Source organism: Oxyura jamaicensis, chromosome 1 (assembly GCF_011077185.1).
Source record: "Oxyura jamaicensis isolate SHBP4307 breed ruddy duck chromosome 1, BPBGC_Ojam_1.0, whole genome shotgun sequence".
In the NCBI taxonomy this organism is placed as follows: Eukaryota; Metazoa; Chordata; class Aves; order Anseriformes; family Anatidae; genus Oxyura; species Oxyura jamaicensis.
The window spans coordinates 112,638,419-112,651,254 of record NC_048893.1 but is presented as its reverse complement, the minus strand read 5'-3'; the positions used below and the strand labels follow the sequence as shown (position 1 = coordinate 112,651,254).

The window sequence follows — 12,836 nt, the reverse complement described above, 5'->3', positions numbered from 1 at the left end:
AGGCTGGCTTTTCTCTTCCTTCTGAATGAAAGGCTCCTCCTTTATAATGGCATAGGGATACTGCACAAAATGAAAAACGTCCAAAACTTAACTCCATTCTGAATTCCCCTCTCTGAATAGAAGGCTCGAGGCTGGCTTGATGTAAAGCAGACTGGAACAGCAGGAACACTGAATTCTCTTCCAGACTCTGCCACTGTTGTTTTGTTTGGTGCTAATGCAAATACATAATCTTGCCGTGCCAGTTTGTTCACTTTCCTAAGTCACCTGGCATATAGTTGAAGAACCATCAGGTTCTTCAGAGCACCAGGTAGCATCGACAATACCTTTAATTACAAATTCACTTGGAATTCAACTCAATTTTGACTCTGTGGCCTTTTATCTTTCCAAGGTACAAGTGTGAATCTTCAGCATATTTTTCAGTCCTTTGTGTTGCCACCATTCATCCTTTAGCTCTGTAGGCAGCAGTGATGAAAGGTGTGGTCCAGTATAGCTGTAAATGGCACGTGATGTGGAGTTTTCTTCGTACAGATGGGCTGAGCACACATGGGAACATCTGGAGATGATCTAGGCTGCTCCTGGAACAGTCAGAAGGCTTGCTCAGAGATAGGGATGTACAGCCAAAAAAGAGAAAAATTTGGGAAGGACTGCGAACCATGGTTTAATAACACTTGAATCTTTCTGTGTCTTTAGACAAATGATACCACGAAGCAGGATGGTACTAAGCCATTTACAAAGCCATTTTGGGAAGCCTTAGACTTCCAAGTTCTCTCATAGCTGATTTTGATCTCAAAGATACAAAGCACTTAATGGAGAACCTGTGAATGCAGCTTAGGGCACATTGAGATGGGCAGTGTTTTTCTTTTTATGGGAGTTCAGGGGAAATTCTGTGAAATGTTAATACACCACAACAGGAAGAATTACTCATTAGATCAGAAGCCTAAGCAAATGAAAGGAATACAAAGGAGCATTTAGTATGGCAATAACTTAGGTAGTATTTATTACAAACATAATGCCATAAGCTACAAGCTCTATGGAAAAGACACTGTGTCCTTGCCAAAGTTCTAAATAATGAGAACAATAAGAGTTAATCAGTGCTTCTGATGCTGTCCTGACCACTCAACTGTTCCAGGGGGCTTTGCAGTGGTTATGAAGGCGGAAAAGCAGGGGTTTGTATTAAATGTGCAGGCAGGCATGGCTGTGCATACCACTTGTGCACACCTACTGTTAAATTCCAAAAGTATCTGAGGTACTTAGTGTGGTATTATTATTTAGGCATCGCTTTTTGTGCCTTAATGTCAAACAACAAAAAGACACCACTCAGTTTAATTAATGCTAGTCCTGACTGTATCCTTTGTTGTTAAATCTATTATTGAAGAGCCCACCTCCAATAATTAAATCTGTGGGTTGTTTTTTTTCTGCTTTATTAACTTTATTAGATTTGTTTGTTTCTAAGCTTGATGAATTTGATTAGTTTATATTTGCTTGTGCCCAAAGTTACTGCAGTGTAGCAATGTGTTGAAATAATTGGCCGCTTTGCCCAGGTTTCTAAAACCTTCTGTGTGTTCAAGGCTGGGGTTTGTAAGTGCAACTTTTGTACCTTTTCTCAGAACAATGGGTAACATGGACCAGACTGAGAAGAATGGAAAGGCAAGACCCAATAGCTGGGTGGTGGATTTGAAAATGTTTTTTTATGCGTGGTGTTCACACTATTTCTGCTAATTTCTTTGAATTTTAAATTAAGAACAAGATCTGCCTGTCTTTGCTCTGATACTTCCCATTTTTCTTTCTTCTGAAATTATTCTTTCATTTCAGAACTGTTGGTATTGAATGGCACTGATCCTGTTGCAGAAGCAGCCATTCGACAGTTAAGCGAGTCTGCAAAGCAGAAGCTGAAGTCTCCTAGGAAGAAAAGCACCATTATCATATCAGGGGTGTCCAAGGTAGAGCAGAAAACAACACGTTTAATTCTTAGTCCTGTAAAGTCTTTGCTCCACTGAGTATTACATAAATGTGCTTTCTGTTGTCCCCCATCCAACAATCTCTGCAAGATCTAGGTCTGTTTGTTTCAATTACTGTTTCAAGATGAGCCAGATATGAGTGGGTTTACTGCAGAGTGGGTTGATTTTTCATTCTTAATTTGACTGCCTGACTAAAAATGTGTGGTGTCCTTGGACAGGAGTGGGATGATTAGGAATTGGGGAAGACCAGGTTAGGTGAGGACAAAAGATTAGTCCCCCATATTTTGGATTTGTGAGTTTGTATTTATCTGATACAGCTGTCAAGAAGTCCTTCTACAGGATGAAATACATTGATACCTATCTTCTTAATAGTTAAATAATAAGATTATAAATAATAAAAAGATGATTTTCTGTGCAAGCTGATACATTGCTACAGCAGCACATGTAGGAAAGTGTCCCGTTACTTGCACTAGGGCCAGTGATAGGAGTGAGGCATGCACTTAAGTTTTGTTTTTTTTTTCCAGTCATTTGGCTTTAACAAGACAATGCTTAGGTGATTATGGGCACCTAAATGGTCACCTGAATATGGATTCTTACTAGAATTTGACTATATGTTCCTCTCCTTTAGTGGAGCTAAAGGAGCCTCCCAATGGCTTTCTGATAGCCCTGAGCAGTGCAGATGAAAGTGTAAAGCAGAGAGAAGGAAAGATCTTTTGCAGGGAGGCTTGTTTTTTTCTGACAGAGCAGCTTGTGTCAGTGTTGTACCTTTATTTATTTATTATTTTTTCCATTGGGCAGACCTCTTTATCTCAGGACAGTGAAGCTGCACTGATGATGGACTATGCTGCAGCCATGGACAGCTCCTGCAGAGAAGCAGATCCAGCACCCACTGGAGAGGAGGCTACTGCAAAAGTCACCTGTGATGAAAAGCTATCGTTAAGTGCTTCAGAAATAGTACCTGATACTGACCCTCAGCAAAGTGCCCATAAGGCTTGGGGCTTGGAGAATGGCAGTCAGCAGTGGAACTCCAACACACTCTTAGACCAGACCTGTGAAGAAATATCTGGGAGCTCATTAAGTGTTTCAGAAACGGGGAGCATGAAAAAGTCTAAAGGTACGTGAGCCTTACCTCTCCTTCAGTGAACGACTGCTTTTTGTACATAAGTGACAGCGTTGTGCAACACTGTACAGTAGTTTTTCTTCCTGTACTGATTTTTCTTCTGAAACTCCATGCAATTATGGTGTTGATGGAAGCTGTCTTACTAGCAGCTATAAAGAGTGCAGACCTCTGGCTCTCAGAGATATGGCAGGCTCTGTGATGTTCTTCTCCATCTGGAAGTTAGAAGGGCTCACCCTTAGGAGCTGAAAGGCAGACCACTAAGCCTGACTCAGTATCTGGGAGGGAGATAACTGGCCACACTGTCAATTCCTCAGTGAAAAATGTGTCCTTGTAAACAAGGACTTGTGCTGTGTTAGGAGTCCCATTACTGATGTGAAAATGGCAAGGTCCTGCGGTTGCTTTCTGGTAGGCTGTTTTTCTTCCTCCTTTCTTCCTTGCTTCTCTGAGCACAAGACTCCCCTGCCCTCACTAAAATATGTGTTCAGATAGCACCGTGGCTAAGCCAGAAGTTTTTCTTTGTTTTCATTAATACGTAGTTTGCTATAAAGAAACAGGAATAAAGGATAATTTAGTAAGTAAATAAAGGGTCAGATCATTTTGCTCATGTAGTTACATACCTGGATAGCTGCAATTTGGAAATGTCTTTGGATTCTTTGCACTTCCTTTATAAATCCAGTGACTTCTTAGGCTGTTGTGCTGGCTTGTGGCTATGTGGTAGACACAGGTGGCTGTTTAAAAAGTCTGGAAGAAGAGCAACTTAGTGGACTCCCACCTGTGCCTTGAACAGGCAGCACGCCAGCCACAGGGGATGTGCATTCAAGTTGTAAAAATTGCAGTTTCTCACACGTATCCATCCCTCTTTTGCTTTATTTTCTGTTCTTTCCTTACCCTGAGATAGTGTGAAATGGCTTTTTACAAAATCTCAGTATAGTACTAGATTATTGTAATGCACCCCACATAAGATACATACTAGACCTCTTTGCCAAAGTTCTCCCTTAGGACATTGAGGTCTTGTTTTTTCACAGCACTTTTTTTTTTTTTTTTTTTTTCCATCTGATAGTTTAGAATGGCACAGTAACAATTGGTTTGGCATTAGAAAGTTTGGGGTGTGTTTGGGGTGGGGTTAGGCAGCTAAATGAAGTGCACATTTGTCTTTTTTGGAGCCTGGTGAAATTTACAAAGCTGTGTGAGATTTTGCAAAACCTCTGAACTCTTCTTTAAGGTGTTACTCAAAACACACAAGTGGACGTTTGTATGTGAACTGTTGTCTTTTTGTTTTTAGTTTTGTTTTTTCCCTGTGCAGTATGTTGCAAAGAGATCAGACTTCTGAAGATTCTCTGTGCACAGTGTAGGGTAGGACTGCTAAAAAGGACAAGTTCTCTCTAATACTGGAGACAGTTGTCTCAGCTGAAAAGGGTTTCTAAAAACAGTCTAAAATCCCTTTCCTTATACACAGATCTTTGTGTGGAAATGTTGAATCTCTGTTTTGTCACAGCTGAATAGCTTTTATGGAGTGAGATAGGGAAAGGAGGTAGAAATGTTTTCCTGAGTGAAATTTGAATAGTTCAAGGGTTTTTTGTTAAATGCCTTCCCTTCTAAAAAACAAGAACAGCAACAGCAAAATTCAGCCTTCTGCTTTAAAAAGCCTTGTGTATGGTATTAATGTCTTCAAGTTAGCATTGTCTTTCTCTATATTTCTTTACTCTTGCATATTTTTGTTCTTTACCTTTCTGACTTCCTGTTTCTTACCCATTCCCTTTTATAAACTTAAGAGGACTACTATGCCAGCCAGAATTAATTACCTACACAGTAAGTTATTTTTGTCTTATTTTTTAAAGAAAACGTAGCTTTACAATGGTACTCTCATTGTAAACATCGAAGCAAAATGTAGTTTGGCACCTGTTTTCTTCTCCCCCCATCCATTTCTTTCCCCCCTCCAAAATGGCCTTCCTGTGCTCGGATGCCCTAGCAGACTTAGTCTGCCGTAACAAATTCCTGGTGGATGTGCTGTCCGGGTGGGTCACGCAGAGTGGACGGCAAGGAAGGCTTGGAGGGGTGCTCTGTGCTCCTGATCTCTGTCCGTCATGCCCATTCCTGTCCTATCTGGTTATCAGTCAAACATCTGCTCATGCAAACCATGTGTGACCCCGTACTGGATATGCATACACAGAATGCTTATTTTAAAAGCTGCTGCTTACAGTTTCCTAGATCTCATTTCTAGCCAAACGCCTTGAGCTATAAGTTCCTCAGCAGCTATTTACACAATCACTTGGATTAAATACTGTTTTGGAGTTGGGAAGGAATGGAAAGAAGCATATCTATTCATATCCTAGTAGATGTGGAAGGAAATTTGAATCTAATTTCTGTTACGGAAAGAAGCGATCCTCGCCCCACAAGCCTGTGCTCAGGAGCCTGTGAAGACCTGAGTCCGTACAGTGCTCTTGAGACTCTGCTTATCTCCTGGTGTTAGGGGCAAAGTTGGCATGCGGATCCTGTTGAACTCGAGAAGTCAGCATGCAGACAGCACGAGCATCACCAAGCTTGTGATTTGTCCTGTACCCTCTCTTCTCGGTTGGGGTGCATGCCTCCACAGCAGCTGGAGCCACCGTCAGGCAGCGCGTGCCAGACTGGCTGGAGACTGATGGGTGGCAGTGGGGATGTGGCAAGCTCCCAGGTACCAGTGACCTCAGTACCTCTGAAAACACAAGCTTTCACAGTGGGGGGCTCCTGCTTTTGCTGAGGCCGTGCTGTTCTCAGGGAAGTGCTGCCTGCTCCTTTTTCAGCCGCTGCGAGTTGTCCTGGGCCACCAGCACAAGTTTTGCAGCAGTCTTGGTTTGGTTCCCTTCCCTAGGAAGGAAAGTCGGTCTGAATGGATAGGACTACGTATCTGTTTACAGATAAACTCTTCTGTCCTGTACCTCCCATTGGCACAACTTCAGCTGCAGCTGCCAAGTCTGCGGGGCAGAACAGCTGAGTGCTAAAACAAAAGCCGCAGGGCCTCAGCAACCCCCCCTCCCTGCCCCTGCATATTAACAGCTGTCAGTGTCACGGGGTAAAACACTGTGTCTTTTATGCTGTTGACAAGAGCTTGAAGTGGTACTGCCTTGCCAAAGTGATCAGTCAGAGGGTGATGGGAGAGCAGTCAAGAGTCAAATCCGTGAGTTCCAGTTGCTTTCAGCTGACTTCTGCTTCAATCCCATTGTGCCTGGTGAGCCAAGTCTCGGCCGCAGCGAGGCAAAACACGCTGGAACATCCTCCCAGATGCTGAGTGCCTAGTCCTTAAAATAAAAAGTAATAATGCCAAGCGCATGTTTGTAAGTGTTCCGGTCTGAACAAAGCATCTGGCTGCGTGGAGCAGGGCTGCCATGAATTGCCAATTCTGCAGCTGCTGCTGTGCAAAATGCCACGCAGCCTGCATCGAGTCCTTTGATAATGATGTAATCCTTGCTGTTGGACACGATCACATGCAGGAATTAGTCTGCTTGTTGCTTTTTGCATCCATTTGCAAGGGGAGGAAAAGCAGAATGGAGACTGTGCTGTGACAAGATTTAATAGTTGATCTGAGGAGTGAGGAAACCTGGTTACGGTAGGGGAACGGGCTGCGGGAGCTTTGCCAGGGAGGTGACTGTCCTCGCTCACGTGCCCTGCCTGACTGCCAGAAACCTCCTGTGTTGGCTTGCTACCTGGGTCCTCCTTCGTTCAAATTGGCTTGTGCCCCTGGGCCGATGACAGTGCCTGGTTCTGCACAAAACGATCTCCGTGTTAACGCTGGGCTGATGTGCTGGCACCGGGCTGAGTGCTGCTGGCCGCGTCCCTGCCAGCTGAGCTGCCTTGCACATCAGGCACGCACGTGGAAAGGGAAGGTGGAATTTGGCAGGAACAGCCAGGGCTTGCAAAGAGGGAAGACTACTGGTGTCTGGTGTTGCCAGCACGAAGCCCTGGTGAGACGATAGCGGCAATTGCCTTGGCTGCATAGCAGGTTTGACATGGGATCAAGAGGAGGAGTACTACAAAATAAAGGAACCTGGACTAATTTACCACAAGAAGGGATTTGGGCAAATTGCTGAATCTATTGGAAGCAGGTGTAATATTATTTTTAATCTATTTGAGGTGAATTGTTATTTCTAACAGGATTTTCAAACAGCAAGCGCTTGATGATGGCTACTCTAGGTGATGGTGCTGACCTCTTGTAGAACACATGCAGCCTGGCTTGTTCGAGTCTGCTGCATGCGGGCTGGCTGCCAGGTGCTGAGCTCAGGCACCAACCGTGTCCTGCACTTCAGATTAAAATGCCACCTTCACTTTGTGCATAACAGGGTAATCTTTTCATTTCAGCTCCTTTTATTGCTGAAACAACAGTGACATTTCCTTCTCTATTTCATTCTTTCTGTGAAATACTCCATACTTCTATTGCACTAGAAAGGTTGAATATGCCTGTTTGACGTTTGAGAACCCAGTGTGCAACCCAGACTAAACGCTGTGCATGTGTATGTTTGAACACTATCATAGCTTTCAGAAGAACACTTGAAACAAAGTGTAAGGAAGGCAGCTTGCCCAAGATGCGTGGTTGACTTGAGAAGTTGAAATCAGAGGATTAATACTTGATTGCTCGTAGATAGATTGAACGGTAGCTTTCCTTCCTTTTCAACTGCATCACTTCAGAGAGAGCTGAAGGAAAATAATGCCTTTCCTTTAGTGCTCCTCCAGCAATGCGTGCGAGCTCTTCTCTCCTGAACTTTTCTGCGAACTGTAAGAGCGTGTGTATATGCATAGTTCTAGAGCTACCACAGTCTGTCTCGAATCTAAGCGATTCAGTTTGCATGATACCTGCATGGAATGAGGAGAAGCAGAGAAATACAGAATTTCATGGAGCCTGAATTTCTCCATGGTGTTTGGCTGGGAGAGAGCTGGGTCAAGACTGGGGCAAGGTGGATTCAGTAGCACGTAGCATATGAATGTGTGCTTCTGGCTTAAAGCACAGCGATTGCTCATGTTTGCCAGCATCCAAAATCACTTTTTCCAATGTGGGACTCATATTCCTATGTCCCATCAGTTACAAACCATCAGTGTTGTTGCTTTAGGCGCACCACTCTCTTAGCTTTCTAACATTAAATTGTTAAGAGGGTTATGCTTAAACTGGAAATGTTGAGACCCAGGCTTTTTTTTGGTAGTGGTGCAGTTATAGCTAAAGCTGTGGTCCAAGAGGAAAGCAGCCCGTTCTGTCTAAAGTGTCCCGTGCCTCTGCTCTTTGCTTCTGCAGGTGGGATTTTGAAAAAAAGCGCGAAGCTCTTCTTCCGTCGGCGACACCATCAGAAGGACCCGGGAATGAGCCAGTCGCACAACGATCTTGTCTACCTGCAGCAGCCCCTGTCGGAGGAGACGCGCAAGAAGGGAGGCACGCTTTCACGTCTTCTTAACAGAAAGCTGCTTTCCAAGAACAAAAGCAAGAGCAAACTGAACGGTGCTTCGGCAGAACCATGTGTATAAGTCCGGACGCTCTCTGGTGGGATATTATTGCACATCAGTTGTTTACAGAGCAGTACTAGAGAATACGAATGAGGCTGATGACTTGCATAAAATGATGTTCACTAATGCAGTGGTCAAGGAGTAAACAGAAGGCTTGTCTTTTTTGTTTATTCTTCCAGAACGCTTTTCTCTCTGGTTATCAAGTTGTTCCTCCGAATACAAGCAGCAGTTATTGCATCATGACAGCTTTTGGAGGATTGTGTGGGGTGTTGTACAAGATGAGGGAGGGCAGGGAATGGTGCAGGTGGAGAGGACCTGCACGTGAGCACCTAGTTTACATTACTGGGGAGCCGAGCACTGAAAAATCATACCTGCTCTATGGCTGAACCACCATCAAGAGAGAAGATCCCACTGTGCTTCCTTGCTGCAGCATGGAGTAGTAGCAACGCAAGTCTCAGCTTGTGATTCTGGTCAGGCTGAAAGGGAAATGAGAGACCCAGATCCAGTTTGTATTGTAATTTGGAAACGGGTAAGTTTTCAGAAGCAGAAGTAAAATGCTGATTAAGATAGCCTACTGTAATATCTGTAGCCTGCTATAATAACTGCTCAGTCCATGTAGGTGGAGAGATGCCTTTTATACTAGCCATAAATCAATAAATTATGCAAACACTTATACTAGCATATTGTTTAATGTTCTGTGCATAAGTTATACTCTAAAAAACAGAACTTTTTTAAAAGTCTACTTGAGTCTACTTGCAAGCAAAACATTTAAGACTTCTCCTCTGTAGCTTTTCTTCCCTGTGTGAGAAGCTGTGCTGCTAATGCAAAAACCTATCTTAGGGGCTCTAATTCCTTCTACCAAGTACTTGTTAGACAAGGATATAAACCATCATATCAAATGCAAAGCTAGGAGCAGTAAGTGTCGAACAGAGCATATTTAACCCTATATAAACTTCTCATTAGACAGCTTGTTTTACTTGCCAAATACTTAGTGACATCTTAGAAAACACAGTTGGGAAGAGAGCTTTTAAAAAAATAATGATCACAATTCCCTTGGTCTTTCAGTTTCTAGATCTACCACTGTTGTCATGGGGTGAGTGTTCGATTGGTTTTTGACTTCTTTTTCCATCATTAAACATTGCAGCTGGTTCCTTTAACTTCTTTAAATTGAAATGAAATACTGGTGAAAGTAAGGGCAGAGTTCTTGTTTCAGCTATCTAAAAGGTTAAAAGGCAGTACTTCACAGGTACCCCCTTTCATGCATACCTGTATTTTTTCCATTGTATACATTCCTACTGAGGACAAAGGACCAAACCTGTTCTCTTTCGCCAATAAAAGCATCCATTCCATCAAAACTACTGACACAAACGGAAGATAGATTGTGCCTGCTTTGCCAACAGGGTTTCCCCTTCCTGCCCCTTAAAAGACATCCAAGGCTTTGGCAGATATTTCAGCTTTCAACTTAAACCGTTCTTCAAAAATAGAAGGTCACTGAAGAACAGAAACACGTATCAAAACTTGCGATGGACGCTAGATTCCTTGGTAAATACTTTTACAAAAATAAAACTAGATTCTTATTCTTTTCCTTTTTTGTTTTAACCAACAAAATAGTAGAAGAAATGAATTGTCAAAATCTTTTAACTGAGTCTACTGTTTAAAAAAGCCATTTATGTGTAACCTAGTAAAATCACTGCAGTACAGCAGTCCAGACTATCAAATGGCTGTATGTTTAAGCATGCTGCTTATTATGAAAACACTTGAAGGCATTTTAATATTCTATGTTTTGATAATTTGTTACACATGAGCGTCCTGGAGCTGTAATGTTTAAAAATCCCAGTTTAGTAATACGGGTTTGTCCTGCTTGAATGTGCGTGAACACTTTTGTCTGTAGTTAATTTAACACAAAGTAGAAGTTAGGATTCATTCGTTCTGTAGCAGCCCACGATCTGAGCATTCAGAAGTCTGAAGTTAAGTTCCCTCAACGTGCACTTTTCCCTTCGACTACGCTGGGAACTCTTTGCATGATGGGGCGGGGTAGGTGATGAAATCCCCCGCAGGTTTTAAATGCTCGGTTTTGTCTGCCGAAGGAGGAAGACTAACCACCAAACTGAAGAAATCAAAGCGAGACAGCTCTGTGGATAGCACCCCGTACACTTAAGAGCTGGAGAACTGGGAATGTAGAGGGAGTATGTAACACTACTTGGAGTCTGTTTAAATTACTGAACTGGGATTTTAATTTACAGAAGCTTTATCATTTACTGTAGAATGAAGTTGAAATAACACTGAATAACGTGCAGAATACAAAAGGGTTTGCTTGTTTCTTACTTACCCCAAAGAACAGATATACCCGGAGGCATTTTGGTGTATTTTTTGTTGTTGTTGTTGATCTTTCTGAAAATCTTGGTAATTGCCTAAATGTGTGTCTTAAATGGTGGGAACTGCAATGCGTGTATATATATATATATATATTATATACTACAAACTGTGTGAAGATTTGGGCTCATGTATGTTGAGAGAGAATTAATTATGAAAATGAGGAAAGCAAGGCATTTGGGGTTAAAAGGGAATCAAGGGAATCTTGTTTTTTAATTGCCTTCACTCCTCAGGAAAATAAACATTGTTTGGTTTAATGTCTGACCTCTGCATCTGGCTGGTGTGTGTTCCCAACCTCTTCCAAAAAATAATTTTTGTCATCTTGTAAAAACAAGATAATTTTTTCTGCCCATAATTGAACCTTCTTAGTCTGTGTTTGTGCTTTTGCTTTATGACATTTAAGCTTTTCATTTTTATGACATGATGACCTGCATCCCTACCTAGCCAAGATTTGCCTTGGCTTTTCTGGGAATTTTGACTGAACAAGCAGTACAAGAATTAAAAATTAATTTGTAAATTAAAGCGATTAAGCTGCCTAATATCTCACATGCGAATACAAGCTAGGTAACTTTGTTAAAGTTCACTTTAAAGTCACTTTAAAGTCACTTTACAGAGAAAGGGTTCCTTTATCCCTAAGTCACTGTGTTTCACATCCAGTTCACCCCAGGAGAAATTGTCAGTCATTTCACTCCTAACTATACACAACACTTCTGAAACTGAGGCTGCAGGAAGGAGAAGGGATTTCAATGGGAAAAAAAATCATTTAAAAAGCAAAATACCTTTGACAAATTTGTTCGGCTTAATGGAGAGGTAATAAAACTGTGCAAGCATAATTTCTGGGCTTTATTCTTATGGTTTCTGTTAGATTTTTATTCCCCTGCTGGCTCTTTGGCTGGGGCTTTGGGTCATACAGACCCGTAGTTCCTGCCCAGCTCTCGAGAGGGCTTGGTTTCCAGTGCTGCTTGTTTCAGACCATGCTGTTTGTTGCCTGCAATACCAGTTCTGAGAATGGGTGAAATTTTAGGGTTGTTTCTGGTACTGCAGCTCCTCGCTAGTCCCAGGTGGTTTTCAAATGAAAGCTCTCTGCTGTGTATTTCAAGTAATGCTTTGGTGTTCTTGATTCATGAAATATCATAGAAAAGTGGAATTGACTACATAAAATGCTGTTGAATATGTATGGAGGAAGCAAGTCTTGCTCTTGTTTTAACATCCCTTTTAGCTCTGGTATATCAAGGTGTTACAAGGGGCAAGAGCTCTCTACAAGGTGGGGGTCACCTGGATTTTTCGTTTTAGCTTATTGCTGCATTTTACCTGTAGAGCTGAAGCTTGAGGTAAGCGCTTGTGGTACAGAAGGAAGCGTACCAGAGCTCCAAAGGCATTCATTCCCCCTGTGAGCGGGCACAGGTGACCTCCTGCTCTGACCTCCACAGCACCTAGGTGGATTTATTCACGTGTTTTAAGTTAGCAAGTGCTTCAGCGTGTTGCTGAGCCACAGCCTCGGTGACAAACAGTTCAAGATTAACTACAGAACAGGGAGGATTGCTTGAAGTCAAGGGTGAATAATACCATTTCACTCAGGATATCCAATCTGCTACTATGCAAGGTGCTGGCACGGTGTGAAGTATCTGTGAAGGAGGGATCTGAGGTCTTTCCAATACTGTAACTTCGTATTTCCCAATAATGTACTATGCTCTGATATTCCAGGGGGAAGTAAAACATTTTTTCCTAGCATACAACTGTGATGGTTGCTTCTGTGGTGTTCTATTTTTTGTTGTTGTTTTTCTGAGTGTGTATGTAAAATTAAGTTGGTGTAATTAAGAAGCCTACGATGTACAGATTTATTACATCACTAAAAAGCACGAGGATTTTTTAAAGAAATAACTACTGCTGTACATACAATAAACGCCAGTTGTCTCTGG

The 12,836-nt window shown here is 42.3% G+C and overlaps 1 protein-coding gene across 2 annotated transcripts in view; it reads left to right on the top strand.

Annotated features, from left to right (window-relative positions):
• C2CD2 (C2 calcium dependent domain containing 2) overlaps positions 1-12,836 on the top strand; it is a 39,505-nt gene extending 26,669 nt beyond the window's left edge. The window contains exons 12-15 of one of the 2 annotated variants that reach the window (XM_035315865.1): positions 1,813-1,940; positions 2,757-3,072; positions 4,851-4,887; positions 8,339-8,459. In XM_035315865.1, the coding sequence (XP_035171756.1) occupies positions 1,813-1,940; positions 2,757-3,072; positions 4,851-4,876 (470 nt within the window). In that variant the 3' untranslated portion in view covers positions 4,877-4,887; positions 8,339-8,459. Of the gene's footprint in view, positions 1-1,812; positions 1,941-2,756; positions 3,073-4,850; positions 4,888-8,338 lie in introns of both variants that reach the window. The other variant, XM_035315864.1, reaches the window with a different exon arrangement.